At 40.7% G+C, this 20511-nt stretch overlaps 1 protein-coding gene across 1 annotated transcript in view; it reads right to left on the bottom strand.

Annotated features, from left to right (window-relative positions):
* The window catches only part of LOC109463292 (multidrug resistance-associated protein 1-like), a 30072-nt gene extending 10597 nt beyond the window's left edge, over positions 1 to 19475 (bottom strand). Inside the window, exons 1-20 of the mRNA XM_019760039.1 lie at positions 19378 to 19475; positions 18836 to 18973; positions 18110 to 18235; positions 17388 to 17449; positions 16756 to 16887; positions 15867 to 15902; positions 15098 to 15337; positions 14478 to 14655; positions 13946 to 14200; positions 13063 to 13266; positions 12519 to 12665; positions 11711 to 11795; positions 11505 to 11571; positions 11060 to 11186; positions 10459 to 10635; positions 10020 to 10187; positions 9240 to 9432; positions 7995 to 8091; positions 7215 to 7473; positions 6502 to 6715 (exon numbers count right to left, since the gene is read on the bottom strand). Coding sequence (XP_019615598.1) covers positions 6502 to 6715; positions 7215 to 7473; positions 7995 to 8091; positions 9240 to 9432; positions 10020 to 10187; positions 10459 to 10635; positions 11060 to 11186; positions 11505 to 11571; positions 11711 to 11795; positions 12519 to 12665; positions 13063 to 13266; positions 13946 to 14200; positions 14478 to 14655; positions 15098 to 15337; positions 15867 to 15902; positions 16756 to 16887; positions 17388 to 17449; positions 18110 to 18235; positions 18836 to 18973; positions 19378 to 19380 — 2908 coding nt within the window. The 5' untranslated portion in view covers positions 19381 to 19475. The remainder of the gene's footprint in view (positions 1 to 6501; positions 6716 to 7214; positions 7474 to 7994; positions 8092 to 9239; positions 9433 to 10019; positions 10188 to 10458; positions 10636 to 11059; positions 11187 to 11504; positions 11572 to 11710; positions 11796 to 12518; positions 12666 to 13062; positions 13267 to 13945; positions 14201 to 14477; positions 14656 to 15097; positions 15338 to 15866; positions 15903 to 16755; positions 16888 to 17387; positions 17450 to 18109; positions 18236 to 18835; positions 18974 to 19377) is intronic.
* Positions 19476 to 20511: the final 1036 nt, after the last annotated feature.

The following is a 20511-nucleotide window of genomic DNA, read 5'->3' as shown; positions in this document are numbered from 1 at the left end:
TAGTACAGTATCATGAGCGGCACCAGTGCAGTGAGGAACAAGGGTGTTGACGATGCTCACAACAATAATGATGGTTCAAGACTTCGAAGAAACAATAGACCATGTCCGACAAGATCCAGAATATCTTTGTGTCCAATATCTCTACATCCAATGAGAATCGGTTTACGATTCGTCCGAGGGGCGTCACATCGAAGAAAGTCAGCGGCAAGCGTAAGATGTTGGCAAGCATGTCTCTATGGAGGCACATGGCAGCGTGTATAACACCCAGTGTGAGTAATGTGTCTCCTGCAAGGGTTAGGAGTCCTGCAAGAAAATAACACCTTTGTTATAATAAGATTACATTGTAGCCTTTAACCTCTGGAAGTCTAAGGGCCTCTCTCCTGTCAGACTCAGAACCAAGTAAGGAACCTCCTGCAAGGATTAGGAGTCCTGCAACACAATAAAAGCTTCATTATAATATAATGACATTGGAGAAACGTTAACCCCTGGAAGTCTAAGGTCATCTTGGCACAACATCCAGCAAATGGGGAGGGGGGCTATGAAGAAACAGTACCACCTGTCCTACATGTAAAGATACATGAGAACTAATGCTGACTGGACTATAAGAGAGCATCAGTACACAGTTTATGAGTGCCTGTAGAAGGGTAACTCTATTCTGTGCGTGTATTTGTACCTACAGTTGAGGGCAAATGACAACAATTACACTGACAAGCATTGCAACTGTCAACAACACTGTGTATAACACAGCCCAAGCTATGGAGGGACTCTACATTCATCTGCTAACAGACATAAGCCAGCCAGCCAAAGTTTGAGGAAGGATAATTTTGTCCCAAGCACTAAACCATGACTGCTTGGAACAGTGGGCAGAGGTGCTGTGAAAGAAGGCACTGGACAAGACGTGGATGTTTCTCTTCAAGTAACTGTTAGTTAGAACTAAAGGACAACTGCAAGGCACATGAGAGGCTGACTTTGGATTCAATCAACTGGAAATGCTGTAGATTTCCCATATGCAAATAGTCAGTTAACATCTCTTAACTGCCTGACTCTCCTCTATAGATGGACTATGCATATGCTGAATAACTCAAAACCTTTGTCTCTCCATACCGAACATGTACTACAGATACATATAAGGACAAAATGCGTTTTGTCAGTCGTCTACAATGTAAGTGGCTTTTCAATGTCGGTTAGTACACAAAATGTTATGGACAAATACAGAAGTTCACAGATGAAATGGTTCACAGATGAAAATGCACATTTGATTTAGAACTGATGTCAACTGCCATTGATTGTTAATACATGTGTATGATCAAAAAGCAGTCTACTCCAATTCAAGTATCTTAAATTCCACAGCCCAGACAAGCAATAGCAATACTCTATTGCAGGCAAATATACAAATAAAAAAGGTGTGGCCTGCAGGCGTACCTCCAGGTGCATGTGGGTGTTACCTGGATGAAAAAGTAGATAAGTCCGAGCGGCAGTATGACAGTTGCAAAGACAGGTGTACTCATGACTATCACAATAATGGCGCTGAGAATTTTAGTGAAACAGTGGATGATGCTGGACATCCTGGCGGGTAGGACGGAATCCACCGTGTTTACATCCTGGGAAAATCGGTTGAGGATTCGTCCGACAGGGGTGGAATCAAAGAACATCATAGGGAGGCGCAACACGTTGGACACCAAGATACTGTGCACGTGCTTCGCCGAGACAAAGCCTCCCATCGCTACAGCGAATGCTGTGAGAACCACAGCCACACCTAATGTAGATGGCAAGAAGAGGGAAGCTGTGTTAATGGTACCAAGAGCAGAGCTATAAGCCTTCAATTGTTATGGCACTTTCAGCAGAGCTACATAATGTATAAGCCTTCAATTGTTATGCCAAGTTGAGTAAAGCTATAAGCCTTCAATTGTCAACTTTCAAATTCTGGAGCCTAAAAAGAAAAAAAGAAATACTGGTCATTAAATTCTAGTTAGGAGGTATCAACATGCCCCTTTATAAGAATGGTTGCTGCATAGAAGAAAGGAGTAGAATCAAGCACACCTTAATATCATGCTGTAATGTGCATGTTGTCTTCACAATTCAGCAAGGAAACATCATGAGGTGAGAAACATTTAACAAAGTCTATTTCAAATGATGATGACTCTTCACTATTTATCAGTTATGTCAAGAGTACTAGTTTGCATCACCAGAGGATTGTTTCTATATCCCAAAGCAAGATACCATAATTGCATAATATATATATATATATATACCAAGGTATCAAGTACATGTAAAAGCTGCATGGATAGCATTAAAAACTCCTAGTACTGCAATAAACAACCACTAATGATAATGCTAACTGCTGCCCACTGAAAAATACTACTGAGAACATTGTTTTTCAGATACACTTCGAAAAAGAGAGCAAACAATCAAAAGACAGACATAGAAGAACACAGACAGAAGAAGACATCAAGCAATTACTAAAAGAAGATATGAAACAACCTTGATCAATGATCACAATCACCACCATTTTCTTTAAGCCAAAACACAGACAGAACCCTGGCCCTGTAACCCATTTACTAGCTCTTCTGTTATTCACGAAACAATCAACAAGAAGGTACAATTACAGTAGTGTACCACATACACATGTATTAGACAGACTGTCATCATAATCAATGATTATAATGATTATATCCAATCACCATTGGGTTCAAGTGAGATTCATTGCAGGCATGTTTAGCTTTTTTGCTGGGATAAAACGTCCACTTTACCTGTACAAAGAAATAAATAATTCCGAGTGGAAGCAGCACAGTGGCAAATATAGGTGTGCTTATAATGACAACAACAAGGATGCTTAAAACTTTGAAGAAGCAGCTTAGGAGACTGTTCATTCTTTCCGGAATGACACTGTCGATCGTGTACGTGTCATGTCCGAATCTGTTCAGAACGCGCCCGAGCGGGTTGGTATCGAAGAACTCCATTGGGAGGGACAGTACACTGGATAGCAGGATAGAGTGGAGGTTTCGGGATGCCACTATTCCCGCATAGGCTATGGCAAATCTGGACAAAGAAACAGCCAAACCTATGGGCAAGTGGAAAAAAACAAGACCTTCAGTTACAAGTAGTTGTATCAATGAGCATTTCATTGATAAAAGCATTTCATTGATAAAAGTGTTCAGCTTGTCAGTCCTGTTCAGAAATATGAAATCATCAGTAATGAAGAGTAAAAATGCAAATTTCACGCCATCCACAGGTCCTTATTCAAATATTGTAACAGTTATAAGTTACATGTAATTCCAAAATGTTGCATTAGGTACTGCACACGCTCGTAATGGCACCACCATACCCTAAATTCCTGGGTAGAACCTTTGAAACCTAAAGAAATCCTCCCTAAATAGCTATGCTCTGCTAATACATTACTCATTAGCTATGTTATACTTTTGCAGAAATTCATCTGCATAATGATGATGTGAATCAAACAGAGAGATAAAGGCAACAACAGTATGCTTGCAGCAGCAGAAATTCCTAGTATCTGGGAATCTATTTAAGTTTTTAAACTCACCTGTGAAGCAGTGATAATATTATGATTACCATGATAGAAAGTAGGTAGCATTAAGCAACCTAATCTGGAAGGAATATCTACAATGTAGCTTGTAACAGGTCACCGTAGACTAAAACACCAAGACATCAATGCCTGCACACTACATCCAGTAGGCACAGATTTATACTAATTGACAAATCTAAGATGGTATATCTAAAGCAAGCTCAGAGATACCTTGTTGAGCATTATAGTGCTAAAGCCATCAATGTGATATCTGCATCTGCATTGATCAACAAGCCTTTGGCAGTAGAAACTACTATATGCTTTACTACCTACCAGTAACTACATTTATATGCTTTACTACCAGTAACTGTAGCTGTGTTACCTTGCAGCTATATATAAAGAACACAAATTTTCTGTCTTTTTAGGGGGCAGTTTATATCACATTAGGTAAGCAGCTTGTATTTTCTTAAGGATCCCTTGTATGACAATTGTTTTAAAACTGAGCATTGATGCTAAGAAATTCAATTTCACTTTGCAGTAATCAAAGAGTAAATGGAGCATTTAGAAAGGAGCCAATTGTACATAACATGACATTGTTCATTCTTCACTAGAAAAAAGCTGAGAAGAAGTCCCTGCATGAACAGTACCTTTCATAACAGTCAAGGAAAAAGGATTCAGTGGTGAGAGATATCAACTTGAAAACATATTTGTGCAGTAACTGTTGGTTTCATGTCATCAATGTAAAGAGAATATTACAGAACTATATATGTACAGTACAGGAAAGTACAGTTAGCTCCTACAAGATGCAAGATTGGCCGATGACCAGAATGTACAACTGGTCTAATGACAGAGAGGCCAGCATCTAAGCTGAATCTTGTAGAACCTGAAAGACTATGTTGTACAGTAAGGTTAAAATCATTGACAGCAAGAGGATTTGGACGATTTTCTGTGTGGTGGCGTGTTTCAGTTGTGTGGTGACTTGCACTTGGCATGTTCTGTACCTGGATGAAGAGATACACTAGGATGAGCGGCACCACCACTACCAGGATTATGGGTGTGCTATAGGCCATGACGACAATTGAACTGAGTGAGCCCAAAAGTGTGAACAAGAACGATTTCATGCACATGGGCACTATCTGGTCCACCGTGTAAATGTCCTTGGAGAAGCGGTTCAGAACGCGGCCGAGCGGCGTGGTATCAAAGAAAGCCATGGGCAGATGCAGGATATTGTTCATCAGCATAGCATGCAAGCTTGTAGAGGCATACAAGGCTCCGGTAGCAAGGGTGAAACTGGAAAGCATTGCAAAAGCACCTGAGCAGAAGGAAAATAAAACAGAAAAATGTGAGAAAAAAAACTACATCTACAGTAAAAACTACATCTACAGTACATTCAAGTTGCATCTACTAAGATTGTTAGTACTAATTGAGAATACTGTAAGCAGCACATGGCTAGAAATAAGAAGACACAGCAGCTGCTTTGATGACAGCACCTTGGGAAACATTACAGGACCTGGAAGACTACAGTCAGGTTAGAGATGGACAGCAGTAGAAACTGGACTGGTTTCGTGTGGTGGCGTGTTTCAGTTGTGTTGAGACTTGCACTCAGCATGTTCAGTACCTGTATGAAGAGATACAAGAGGATGCAGGGCACCACCACGACAAGAATCAGGGGCGTGCTGTAGGCCATGACCACGATCGTGCTGAGAGTGCTCAAAAACGTGCTCATGAATGCCCTCATGCACATGGGCACTATCTGGTCCACCGTGTAAATGTCCTTGGAGAAGCGGTTCAGCACGCGGCCAAGCGGCGTGGTATCAAAGAACGCCATGGGCAGATGGAAGACATTGTCCATCAGGCTAGCATGCAAGCTTGTGGAGGCATACAAGGCCCCCGTAGCAAGGACGAAACTGGACAGCATCACAGACACACCTGAGGAGACGGAAGGTAAAAGAAGAAGTCACCAAGGTATCTACTCCATACATTGAATGAGCATGAATACAGAACACCGTGTTGTTAACAAATGACTGAGGCACAGCAAACTGTTTTGACGACAGAAAAGCAGCATCCAGGGAGGTATTGTATGACCTGAAAAAGAGACAGATTACATGGGATGTGAGAAGACTGGCTGAGTGTGGTGACGTGTGCTGTGATCATTTTGCGGCCTGCTCTATGCACATTGTGTACCTGGATGAAGAGATACAGGAGAATGCTGGGCACCACTGCCACAAGTATGAGGGGTGTGCTGTAGGTCATGACGATGATGGTGCTGAAGGTGCTCAGGAACGTGTAGAGAAACATCTGCATGCACATGGGGATTATCTGGTCCACGGTGTAAATGTCCCGTGAAAAGCGGTTCAGGACGCGGCCAAGGGGCGTGGTATCGAAGAACGCCATGGGCAGGTGCAATACGTTGTTCATCAGGCTAGTGTGCAAAGCCGTGGAGGCGAACAACGCTCCAATAGCAAGAGCAAAACTGGAGCACATTGCAAACAGACCTGCGGCCAAACATACATGTATCAGAATCTATGCTGTAGCTATGGACAGATAACTATTGCTGTTGCAACTGCACAAAGAAACAGTTCCACAATTTCTTACAAACAAGGTGTGAACTTCATGTACAGTCATTTTAGCTAATACAAAAACATTGGAAATTATTCACCAACTGCACATACATTTGTACATGTACATTGTTTGCGTTAAAGCAATGCACTGACAGACTGAATAAACTTGAAGGCACATTTTGCACTTAAGTCAACATGGGTACAATTTATAACCACACTAGAGTGCCCTCTACTTGCTGTGTGGATTTCCCTAGCTCTTATTCTGCATGTCTAAACTGATAAAAAATGTAATTACATTATCTTGTTCACCAGAAGGACACATTGCAACCTCATATTTCAAACATCAAATGAATTACGTATTAAGTCATACTGTATTTTAAGAAAGCTGACGTGTGCATGGAGATATTTTTACGTCACCTTGTGCGATTCCGAGGGCCCCGTACACGCCGAGGCGGAGGTCCCTCTTGGCGGTGTCCTGGGTGCCGTTGATGGGCTGATCGTTGCTCCACTCACTCAGCCAAATGTTGGAGTAGATGGACGCTGCGTTTTGAGCACAGTACAGCAGACAGATGATGACGGACAAGACGATGCCCACGGATTTTATGTACTCAACAAACACTGAGGCTTTCACCTGCAGATCAGGAAAATTGTCATGTCGTCAGAGCTGGCCTTTTTGTTTTTGCAGGCAACATTCATGTACTGTCAAATCTCATAATTACTTAAGACCACTACATTGATAAAAAGACAAATTTGAAGAGATCTATATCTACTAATGTAGCATCAGTAATCCCAAAGGTATTAGATAGCTTTAAACAATGTTTAGAGTTAGATGTTCAAAAGTTAGGTGTAATGTAGCTAGCTGCAGCTGCGATACGTGCCTGCGAAGCTGGTGTGATATGCCAAGGGGCGGTTATAGTAACTGGCTATACAGATACAGAAGGTATGTACACTCCAAATATCCAGGTGTTCAAGACATAATCTTAAGAAGGCCTTGTTGAATCTTAAGAACAACAGGAAGTTTTGCAAGTTTGGGATACTGGAGTAAAACATGGACTATGCTTGGATCTAATGTTCATTTACTTGGAAATTCAATCAAAATGAGACTACTTTTATAATTAATTCTAACATACCCTGCCAGTTTCTGCCACTTCCTTCTGTATAAGCTTGTCTCCTTCCTTGGTGTCTTTCTTCTGGGGCAGCTGACACTTCTGCTCGTGAGAGAGGACGCGTTTCAGCGGGATGGGTTTTGCGATGCCGTCAAGCGTTTTGGACGGGCTCTCCGGTGTCCCCTCATGACTGCGGTGTAAGCTGCGCTGGCTGCCTCTTTCTGAGAACGAGGTGTCACTTCTCATGCTCACTGTTCGCACACGGCTGTCTCGACTCATTTGTCTGTCAAAATGCATTGGGAGAACATCAATGATATGTTGTTTTCGTAAGACTCATTACAAGAATACTGCTATTAGCAAACAACATGGGCGGTGATCAACGATACTGACAGATCTAGATCTGTGCTTACATTTGAATTCGGCACGTCCAAGAGAACAATTATGAATAGTTCCAACCAACTCATCCCAACTTATGACCAAAGTTTTCAAGGCCAGGTGGCAAGCTTTCTTGACACCATGTAGCCAACAAAGAAATAAACAAACAAACGTCCTCAACAGCTGTTGCCTTTGGGAACCTATGAGGACTTGTGAAGAGTGAATGTGAAGAATACCGGGTAACAAGAAAAAACTTCTGAACTACATTGTCTATTGTCTTTGCAGTCATCAGTAGTGTGTCTATAGGCCAAAAGGAAATGTACATCTATCTAAAGAAATACACAGCACAAGACAGTGCATTTCCATCTAGAATTTTGCTTCACAGTAGCTAAGCTTTACATTGCCAATAACCCAGGAGCTTCCGTGTACCTTTGTAACATCCTTCTGGCCTGGGTGACAGGATTATCCTCCTCTGCATTCTGTGCCGGTAGGGACAGATCATCGTCCACCAGTACACCGATGTCCTCTTCTCGAAGGGACATGACTGGGGGTTCAAAAGGAAAATAGTTTACAGACTTGCTAAGTACAGTAGAAGTCTGATGCTTTGTGATCAAAGGAAGGCACCATTTTTTTTAGCAAGGACTCTTAAATGACACAGGTCTTAGCATATTTTGTAAAACGATGTTTATTAATCTTTGGTTATTTGGTAATCTTTACTTACATGTATAGCCAGCTTGATAATTACATGTATGACTTATTTATTTGTAATACAGTTTAATGTACAAACTGCGGCAACAAACAAAAACATAACAGTTCAAGAAGAAATAGAACAGGTGGTTACTATCATTAGACATCTAAATTCTATGTGAAGTAAATCTTATGGTGGATTGAAGGTAGTGTCCTATTTCATAAACACATCTATATTCTTTTAACAGACCGCAAGAAACTAAACACTGCATCTTATTTACTCTGATTTACTTGTTTAAGATGTTAAAAGGAGCATTTTCACCTGTTTTACCAACCCATCAACAATTATTTAAGTAAAGAACCCAAATGTACAGAAAAGGGGCAACATGGAAAGCAAGCAGCAGAAAAGCTTAGTGTACTTACCCATTGCAAGAAAGACAGCCAAGAAGTTCAGCATAAGGTAAAAAAAACAGGGAAATTGGCAGGAAGGAGTTATTTCATTGGCAAAGAACAGGACCAGATTCTGATTGAGTGAGGCTTATCCTAGCATAGTCGCACCTGTACATGGAAGGAAACTGTAGAAAGCACACTGCACTGTCGAAACATTGACAGGCTGGTAATACTGAAAAGATGACTCGCCTTTTTTTAAAGAGTTTCAAATACATGCAGCAACAAGGTAGATATTCACATGTGCAATGCAGAATATGTTGACATCAACCACATTCTTAATGTGCAACCCTGTGACGTTAAAGGTATCAATATGTACATGACAACTGAATACTAGCTTTGTAATGAATGAAAATGCTCTTCTGTCATGCTTCTTCTAGAGTAGTCTAATTTTTGTGCTGGCAGTGAGGAATTCTTCGCAGTAGATGGCTGTAGTTGACCTTTAACATCCAATGTGGCACTTGGAGGGATGCTAGAAATTGCTGTATAATGGACTAAGACAGCATATATGTGCCCAGTAACATAAAATTGCCCTCCAACCTGTGGGATCTCCTTCCTCGTTTTCCTCCTCGTCCTCGAAGTTGCCGTAGTTGCGGATGAATTCGGCAAATGCCTCGTTCTGCTCCATGAGCTCGGTGTAGGTCCCCAGCAGCCAGATGCGCCCGTCCACCAGCACCATGATCTGGTCACACTGAGGCAGGAAGCTGATCCCGTGGGTCACCAGCAGTCTCGTCTGTATACAACAATAATTTCATCAGGTTGGTACAACAGAGGATATTGGGGTATATATTGGGGTACCGGAATATACAACACACTCCAGTGCGTTTGGGACCACATTGTAGATACAGTTACCTGTAACTACGTATACATGCATGTGTAGATATGTAAATATTGTACGTTTGGGAATGCATCATTCTACAGCAGTGACACCTGTGCTGCAGTGGAATGTGAACCAGTCAGAATTGCTTTGAGGAAGGTGACAGATGGTCACCGAAACGCCGACTGTGAATAAAAGACTTGGTTTAGTGTAAAAGAGTCTCTTTACTCAGTAACTTTCCATCTGATGAAACTATTCACGGAGAGGATATTGGGATTTTTCTCTCACACAAATGCCGCAAAAGTGCCACCTACATCGGCTTCATACACATTGTATTTGTAGCAGCGAGAATCAGTACTATTCCAATTAGAAGCTCTGAGGAAGTTGTCTGACAGTGACAGACATTGAAACATAAGAAGGTGAGAGACATTACTGGCTGTGTTAACAAAAACCCCAATATCCAGTCTCGTCTGAAATTACAAAGTGACAAGAGCCACAGGCACCTTTCCCTTCAGAATGCCATTAGGTCCGATGACGTTGTCGAAGATATGTTTCCCGACGTGTGCGTCCACGGCGCTGAGAGGGTCGTCCAGGTAGTAGATGTTGGAGTCGCTGTAGACGGCACGGGCCAGGCTCACCCGCTGCTTCTGTCCACCGCTCAGGTTGATACCCTGGGAATGAGAGAATATACATGTATTTAACAACCCTGGGAACAAGACAGAATAAACCAGAAAGCATCTTTGTTGGAAAAAATATATTGGCATGATTGTGGAAATTTTATCACACTTTTGGCAGTTTTCGTAAACGAAATACATGTATTAAAGATTGAGTACATTTGTGAGTGAATTTTGTGGATGATCAGATTGCTCCTATGGGTTGCTCCATGACAGATTGCCCCTTGACCACCTTGCCTTGCAAACCTGCCGATTTATGACTTCCTACCTTCTCTCCGATCTCTGTTAGATCACCGCCAGGCAGCATCTCCAAGTCTGGACCCAAGGCACAGGCCTCCAAGACTTCCTTGTAGTGGCAGTTGTTCAGACGCTTGCCAAACAGGATGTTGTCCCTCAGGGTAGCGTTCTGGATCCACGCCTGCTGGGGAACATATGCTGTGCTCCCCTACAGGAAAAGCAATGTAAAAGTACTGGTATGAATAATATTGTCATACTATTAGAAACATGCAAATAGAACTGTGGAAAAATTTGAGGACTGTTGGCTATTTAACACTAATCTTAGCACATATCAAGCAAAGGCTAACCACTCAACTTACAGTCAGGGACTGAATCTTGAGAGCTATTTGTAACAAACAACAGCTACAATGTAATCATAACTTTGTGACACGTGACATGTGACATCAACACAAGATTAGTCAAACTTTTCCTGCAATGGATCAACTTCATCATCAAGCATAAACTATACTAAATGTACAAATACATCATAATATACAGTAGAAGAAGTAGCAGCAATAGTATTAGTTACTGTGTTGAATGATATAGAGTTAGCTACTATAGTACTAATTCTGACAAGCATGAGTTATTCTCACCCTGACAGCGACGTATCCATGTTGTTTTTCCATCTCTCCCAGCAGGGCAGACAGAAGGGACGACTTTCCTGCTCCCACCTGACCAACCACTGCCACCAGTGAGCCATCGGGCACTGCAAAGTTAATACTGCAAGGGATACAAATCATTTTCATGAAAACAATACGGCCTTGCTATAAATGTGTCAGTCATACTTATATGCTCTAAGGCAGGTTCTTATAATGTTTGTTTGTTTGAGCCTTTGTTTCATATGCTGAAGTGAGCCTGCTGACTGCTTTCTTTCAGGTACTGAATTAGTTTCAAATGTAGCCATATTGGATTAATATATACTGTTCCTGGGAAGCTGGTGTGTTAAACAAAGGGATACTTATACCAGCTGTATATATAGATATTAACCAATTTAGGACAATAAAAGTCTTTGTTACTCATGTAAATTAAAATACATACTCCTTGAGGATGGGGTCTTCTGTCTTCCCCCAGCTGAACGTGCCATCCTCAATGGCAATAGGAGGACCTGTAATACATAGAACAGAAAAATCTCATTGAGTAGCTAAACTTGCCTTGTCTAAGTACTAGTAACTCGTAAAGCTTGGTACTGAGCCAAATGCTCTCATCATGTTAGTCAACAGCAGTGAGAAGGACTTGTAACATACCTCTCAGGACGTGTCTGTCCACATTGTTGGGATCCAACTCATCGTGACCCAGGAAATTTTCCAAACGTTGTAAGGAAACTCTGGCCTGGTCAAGAAAGAAAACAGTGTCTATCATAAAAAATAGTGGTCTACCATAATCAGCACCAAAACAGGCATGTTTTTCCTTTGTGTGGCAGTATCAGCACCAAGGACAGGTATGTTAACCTTTGAATGGAAGTATTCAGCACCAAGGACAGGTATGTTAACTTTTGAATGGAAGTATTCAGCACCAAGGACAGGTATGTTAACTTTTGTGTGGAAGGCAGTCAGCACCAAGGACAGGTATGTTAACTTTTGTGTGGAAGGCAGTCAGCACCAAGGAAAGGTATGTTACCCTTCGAGTGGAAGTATTCAGCACCAAGGACAGGTATGTTAACTTTGACATGGAAGGCAGTCAGAACCAAGGATAGGTATGCAACATTTGAGAGGAAGTATTCAGTACCAAAGACAGGGATGTTAACTTTTGTGTGGAAGTATTCAGCACCAAGGACAGGTATGTTAACCTTTGCGTGGAAAACAGTCAGCATTAAGGATAGTTATGTTAACTTTTGTGTGGAAGGCAGTCAGCACCAAGGACAGTTATGTTAACATTTAAATACATTGTTTGATTCATAAACCAGACTGGTAGGTTGAATCCATGGCTTCTATCATAACATTTTGGACCCTCATACTATTCACAGGATACCTAGGCCTGTTTTTTTCCCCGTCGCTTCATTTTTTTCTGAAAAAATCTGAGAACCAAGAAATAGTGGTTAGTGGAAGTCCCTACCTGGACCATACTGGTGATGAGGTTTGGTAACATGTTGAGGGGAAAGCGGAGGATGTTGAAAAGCGAGAGGGCCACAAAGGCCTTCTCTGCATCCAGAATGTTCCTCTCATCAACCATCACATACACAGCAAAGGTTGTCAGGGAAACCTGGATGGGAAGAAAAAGCAAAGCAAATGTTTACCTTTGCATATGGTCTGCTCTGTTAATTCTTACTCAAAAACATTCATATGTGGTCAGACGGAAGTCTAAATCCCTCCTGCTATAAAATTGCAACATGATGTAGCCCAACACTAGTTACCATGGTAACAGACAGTGTGGTTCAGGTCAGGTTGATCTTTTTGGTTTGGAGAAGAGGAGGAACATCATTAACAAAATGCAGCATTGCATCAGTGCTGTGGTCACATCGACTCCAATGGTATTGGCAAATGAGCAAGTTGCTACTTCTAACTGCTTTCAACAGAACACACAAACCAAAACCGTTACCATCCAAAATGAACGTTCCCTACCAGAAGTAAAAAATTCTGAAATAAAGAGTTCGACTCACCAGGAAAGGTGCACAGACCCATGTGAAGGATGCTCCAGCGTTGAGGAATGCAGTGTTTCGGAGGATCTGTAGCTCCTTGGATCTGATTTTCTCGATTTTCTCCTTGAAGGACAGCTCCCAGGCATACAGCTTCAGCACCTTGATGCCGTTCAGTACCTCGTTCATCAGTTTGATGCGAGAATCTTTTTCCTTCATTTGTTTCACCTAAAGAAGACATGAGCATTTACATTATTACGTACACAACATATAAATGTGCAGTGTTCGAAATACCTGTCTGCAGTCTGCAATCTGCAAATAGATTTTCAAGATTGCAGAAGAAAAATTTATACAATCTGCAATTTTGCAGCAGGAAAAATTGGCACTTGGGATTTGGCGCTCTTGGCCCCAAGGACAGACAACACTTTAAAAGCTCCTGCTCTGAAACAACAGGAGCTTCTTCACTAATTTGCATCAACCTGGTCTTGACTTGTCTGTCTTTTGAGTTTTGTTTCTTTTTGGACTTCCAAAAATTTGTCTTCACTAATGTGCATATCAATTAATAGTTCATGCTTATAAACCTGCAAGATTGTAGTATGGAGGCTTGTGTATTTGCAGGAAGTATTTCCAAATTGCAGAACAAAATTTTGACTCTTCTGCAATATTGCAGAGCACTGAAAAAAAGTATTTTGACCACTGATGTGTATATAACCAGCCAACTATGAATATGATTGGACTTCCTGAACGCCTCCCAAATGTTTTCAACATTTTGAAACATTTGGCTGGCACAGCCGAACTGTAGCCAAATTCTCTGAACATCAACCCAACACCAGTCGACCCACTCCTAACCATGGTTTGGCTAGCGTATGAGGAGGTCAACTCCGTGAATGTGTGACGGGGGCTTTACCTGGAGCTGTTTGGTTTTGTTTGCCATGACAGCATTGATGGGGATGAGGAGGATCATCACGCCCAGCCCTGCCAGGATGGACGGCCCCAGGGTCTGCCACAGGAAGTACAGCGACACGGCGATCTGGAACGGCGCCGACCAGATCATGTGGAGGTACGTGCACAGGTCCATGAACCGCTGGGCGTCCACCGACATCAGGTTAACGATCTCACCGACGGTGGAGGACTTGCGAGCCTCGTTGGTGACCACCAGAGACTGGAACAACAAAAGCAGTTCAGACTAGTTTGAAAAAGAGCCCCGACACTATCTTCAGCAATTATCATTAAAGATTTAATCTGTAAACAAACCCCACAAAAACAGACCATATGGTAAGTAGAATATAGTAACACAAAAGATAAAAAAAGCCCCTAATGCTCATTAGTTGAGTTAGCCATTCAAGAAATTCTCCTTGGGCTCCTCTTCTGTCACTTGGGCAAATTTGACTGCATTAAGAAAAGTACTAGTATTCCCAACTTAAGGGACCTAACTGTACCTTTTTGTACACAGCAGATATGATGACAGTTCTCAGGCGCATGCCCATGACGAAGCAGCCATGGAAATACTGGTGCAACACCAATGATTGGATGATGGCCACAAGCAATAGCAGGACAGCATACACATAGCCTTTCCATGAAAATATGCTTTTGTCCTTTGTGAAAGAAATCAACAACCTGTGGGGGGAAGGAAAGAAAGGGGATTTTTTATCCATTCAAGTTAATTTTCAGTCTTCAGAAACAAATGAGCAATCCTTTAATCTTAATGTATAAACATTTTGTAACAATAATGCAAATACGGAGAAAATATCCATGCTAGTCAATGTACTTCAGCTTCAAAGAAAGTCTTTTCTCTAAATATTTTTTCTACTCACTAACATACTAAAATACCAACTGCATATGCTGGTTCAACACTCACTCACACAAGAGTGAATGCACTCACTCAGTCACTCACTCAGTCACTCACTCACCCACTCACTCACTCACTCACTCACTCACTCACTCACTCACTCACTCAGAAATAATGGCAATGAATCTGACCAGTTTTTCACATGATCCACACTAAGCAGTACTAGGTAAAATTTTAGTATTTTGAGCCCTGCTATAGAAAAGTACTTACTTCAGGAGCTGTGGACTGACAAACAGGAGAATGTCCTGTACCAGCTTGTAGGCAGCACTGACGGCAAACAGATGCCAGAAACATCTGACCAGAGCCTTGAAGAGTGACGGGTTACACTGCTTCACATCCTTGGATCCCTCCACGATCTCCACTTCTCCTTTACCGGCGATCAGCTCAGATTTGTCCCTTCCCATCCCTTGAGGGCCGTTGTATACCACCTTGGCATCTTGACTCTCGAAACTAGAAGTTCAATGTCAGTGGTGTTAAGTACTATTCTCCTCAATATGAAATTTTTGTGTACCTCTTATTATCACAGACGAGTACTACAAATGTATGAACTTTGAGGTATGTGGATGGTTCACAACATGTACTACATGGAATCTTACTTAAGCAGTATTTTACTTTGTCCTAAGCATGAAAGAAAATAATACTGATTGCAGAAGGATAGGAGAATCTTAGGGACAGACCAGAAAGAATGGAGGGTAGAATGTGTGAAAAAGTAATCAGCTGTCTTTTCTTCCTGTGGTGTTGTTTTCACAACTCCTTATTCACCTGAGTTCCTGATACAACGTTTCATCTCCATTGTCATTCTTTGCAGTCAATCCATTTAAACATACATGTGGTAGGACAGTGCATTTCATATTCAATTGATTGATATACATTTTGTACCTTATAAACAAGAACAGGATGTATATTTAAGCTATAAACAAGTGTCCTTAACACCCACAGACTTGGTCACCTCATGGCAGGGCCAACAACATCCACTTACTTTTCTGACCCCGTGTTGCAACCTTGCTTCGGAGAGCTGCGACAAGTGATGGTAAAATACAGCACACACAGAACAAGAAGAAGGTTTGCTACAGTAAGTCACAAGCAATGCAAGCAGTATTCAGTTCAGAAGCATAGCTAAAACTAAAAGAGATTGTTGAAGCATGAAAGATGGAAAGGGTAAAATTTCGTACCGTTAAAATGTATTCAATTTGTAATACCTCAGGCATCAAAAATTCAATTGTGTACCTTTAAACCCTTAATTCTTTTCTTACTTCTAGAGCATTTGGAGGAAATCAGTGAGATTTAGATGAAAGGACAAATTTATCCCTTGTCCAAATTGGTTGCTTTTTCGCCACATATCTTGCTTAGCGGTGTCAGGAGCCTTAGCAATGCCCAATCTTACATAATCCATTTTCAAAGAGGTTAGACTCATGGCTGCTACACATGTTTTGCTGGTGAGTTTGCATATCAGAAGAAAAAGCAGACAAGAAGACTGTGTACATCATAAATATGGAGAAACCTACATACAGGGAGAAAAATGTTAAGCTGTGATGGACTTCCATATAATTACAATAAGTCAAAAGTGAGATACGAGCTTATATACTATAGTCTACAGTTTGAAGAAAGTCCAGACATTTCATGACAATGAAAGGTTGTTTTGGAGTGTTATACAGTGATGAAAAAGGCAAGAAAACATAAAAATGTCAACACTTCAAAGTTTAGCAGACAGAAGCAACAGTACCTTGTAATGAACTACTGTATGCCAGATATGCTTTTTTAGTGTGAAAAAATGGAACTTGGTTGGAAACCAAAGAGCCCTCTCACCCACATGCCATTAAACAAATACATCTCAAGCAGAGAGCCAGAAACCCAAGAGGTAATCTTACCGGTGGCATTTTTGCCGCTCCTTTTGCCATTCCTTCTCAAAGACTGGAACCACATGATCTGACCTGTCCACGTGGTTCAGTGAGTACAGATCCACCCTCTCCAGGGCACGCTTGTACCCCAGTATCACCAGTCTGAGGACATTCAAAACAAGTGACAGTTTACAAACTTGAAAAACATGGCACATAAGGTAGGAAAGATGAACGGCTGGGCAAGTTTTTGAAAAAAAAAAAATAGGTACCTATATTTTCATAATATATCGTCCTTCCACCTCAACAGAAGGGCCTTGATTTTAGGTAAATCTCACTTGAAAACAAAACTTCACTTTCAGATTCTTCCATCTAGAATATTGGGGCCATTGAATGACAGGATACCCCTGTGTCTGGACACTCTACAAAAGCAGTGACATCAAGTTAACATATTCTGTGCACACTTATGATAATGACTGTGTCATCATTTCTGGGTTAGTTTCTGACCTTATAAATTCTGATATCAAGCATTAGAAAGAGTAAAGTTAGTGAAGCTCTGCCTTTCACAGGTGAATACAGTACATAGTACTAATGCTGATGTCACCATGTTTCCAGAAATGTATCTTTTTCCAAAGTTTGTACAGATGTAAAAGAGGACTACTTACGGGTTGAACCACCAGAAGGTTATTTTGGACAGGAAGGAACATGTCTCCTCTGGGCAGGGTTTCTGGTTAAAAATATGAATGTTTAGATACGTAGAAAAGACGTCCAGATGATCAATAATGAATACTGAATCAGAAATCTGATGACAAAAGATAATAATCAGTTCATGCCCCAGCACACACATCTTTAGTCACTATGGTTCAATGTTCTAGTCAGCATTTGTCTTTGTGTTGTTTGACGGAATTTTGCCATTCAATTTTGACAGACAAAAATTTGCCCTGTCATCTCAAATTTTAACAAAGCTTAGCCTACCAGCAAGATTTGCCCCCGGAAATGCAGCAAATAGCATTTCAGACGGTCAAGATTTCTAAATTTTGGTGCTCAATTTAATGATGTTACAAAATTGAGGTAATGGACAAAAATTTCAGGCTGTCCAGAACACTCCTTTATTCCTTTATTACGATACCCTTTAGCCAAAACTGGCTAGTCTTCCAGGGTTCATACAAAGATCATACAATACAAACAACAGATGACATAGTTAAAAATACACATATGACATAAAGAGGAAATTTACATTATTACATTATGTACAAATGAAAGATACCTAATTCACACTCTAATCACAGGACTCATATTGTGTGAACAGTTGGCGGGTGGCTTTTTTAAAGTTAGTTACAGTTACACTGCTACAGTTAGTTACTGTGATGTGGAAACAAAGCTTTACCGGATCTCTGTTGGTCTCAGAGAAGAGTGGCGCTCGTTCACTGAAGACGGACAAGATGAGCTCAGCAAGCACCAGGGGGAAGTACAGGTAGAACGTCACGAATCTAAACGTATCCTGCACACCTCCCTGTAAATACAGATATTTGGTGTATTGCCAACAAAGCCAGGGTACTACAATTCATGTCCTAAATGTACATGACTTGTACAGATTATTATGTGTGTGTTTGTGTGTGTGTGTGTGTTTGTGTGTGTGTGTGTTGTTGTGTGTGTGTTGTGTGTGTGTGTGTGTGTGTGTGTGTGTGTGTGTGTGTGTGTGTGTGTTTGCTTTTGTTTCCATGATCTTCCTTATGCTATCCACATCAAAAACACTGACAGGAAGTTAGGTCAAAGGTCTTAGAAAAGATTATATCCAATATATATGCATGTCAGTTGCCTTAGCCAGTGGGAAAATACAGAATCATTGAGAAATTCACAATAATGAATACATTACTGTAAAACAATAAATTTTGCTTGAACCATTCAAATTCACAAGAACTTCTTTGTTGATCTTGTAAAACTTTTGTTTAACATTTCTTTATTCATGAGAAGCTCAGCCTGCAGGCTGCATTTCATGGCGGTCATGAGGGAAGAGGTAAGGGTCAGACAAAGCATAAAACAATTTGACTGACAAAGATATATAGTAGTTCACATCATTTAAAGTCTTACTTCAGACAAGCATATCTCTTACCTCCAACAAGGCCACCCTGATATTGGAGCGGAATGTGACGATGCCACACAGAGTGGCTAGCAGCCAGAACAAGAAGAGGATGGCTGAAGACTGTCTGCCCTTCAGTCTCTCATACTGGATGAAGAACCCTGCCAGGCACTGGGAAATAAGAAGAGGCAGAATGTTACAATTATAATATATGCTATTGCAGCACAACCTGGTTATGAACCTTTCCATACAATAATCATTTCTTGATTAAAACACCTGCATATTAAGTAATGCCATTTCTCGTGTAAAATACAAGACAGTGTGTAGATGTTTGTGCGGTTATGCATTATAGACAGCCACACACCATTGCAGCTAATTACGTGTGTACAGTTTACATGGCTGATTTAACTGTGTGTTTCACAGATTTTACACGGCTTTCAATTTGATCGTAAACACAATGTACAGGACTTTTGCACGAGAAATAAACAAATTAAAACCGCATGTAAAATGAGTGGGAGGTGAAGTTAATTGAGATCTGTACTATACAATGTATTGTTTTGTTCACTGTTACTTACCATAGATATGGCCAGCAGTAGAGGAGACACAAAGTGGACAGCAGGCACCTTGACTCCATTGGTGTACTCCCACAGGGACCTGAACAGGTCAAGTAAGGTCACCAGTACCAGCAGAGCAGCCAGGGCCTACATACAGCACAAACACAATGCAGTCAGCAATACATGTTGCATGTTGTAATGTAGCAATGCTACTAGTATGAATTTCATAATCATACAAATGTATAATGATTTACAAGCAATGTTATATCTCTGCATTCCAAATGTTCAGGGAGGTACTGTATGATAATTTTAATACAATTGTACTGGTATTTGAAAATAAAAACGTGACAAATCGGTAATGATAACATCAAATTGATAAAAGGAAACAAAAATGAACGACGCTGACCATTAAGTAAGTATCAATACTGCAAAACATGTCTGCTATGATGTATTAGTACTAGTATCACTCCTGATTGATAGGGAATACTGTTTTTTTCTTGAAATCATTCCTTACACTTGTACAAGGCTCATATATTTGATACCTAGCTATAGCCTTTCCTGACAAGAGCTTTCAGGCTGCTGCTTATTTCTAGCAACGAGCTATAGCATAGATAATAGTCCCCAAAGGCTAATGTCCTGTTTTATAAAAATCATTCACTTTCAACAGGATTTTCCATACCAAAACAATAGGTTATAAAATGAACAACTACGGAGACTTTATATGACTTTTTAACAGCTTTTCTCAAAATTTCTATTTGCTGAGTCATAAATGTGTAACCTATTTACACATGTAGGTACATGCATTCATATCTAAAAACCTCCATTAATATTTATCTGCCCTGTTTCCTATATCCGCCATTTTGAAAAACAGTGACTATTTCAAGTATTTGACTCTTTGAGAGATCTCTACACTGCTATATGCACATCTGTTTCTTAATCTTCTTGGAAGTCCTTCGTAGCTAAAGATGAGTGTTAGGTATAAAGAGAAGTGAATTTTACTATGGGACATTACATATACGTTGGACATCTTACTACATACATGTAGACACCTTTTTCATGGTGGCCTTCGGAATGTTAATACATATCAGAATCTGATGGGTTAAACAATGGCATTTCTCTTCAGTTTTTCAAATTTAAAGTCAGATATATTGAGTA

Source organism: Branchiostoma belcheri, unplaced genomic scaffold (assembly GCF_001625305.1).
Source record: "Branchiostoma belcheri isolate BF01 breed outbred unplaced genomic scaffold, Haploidv18h27 scaffold124, whole genome shotgun sequence".
NCBI lineage: Eukaryota > Metazoa > Chordata > Leptocardii > Amphioxiformes > Branchiostomatidae > Branchiostoma > Branchiostoma belcheri.
The sequence above is the reverse complement of the archived record's forward strand: the minus strand, read 5'-3'. Positions and strand labels throughout refer to the sequence as shown.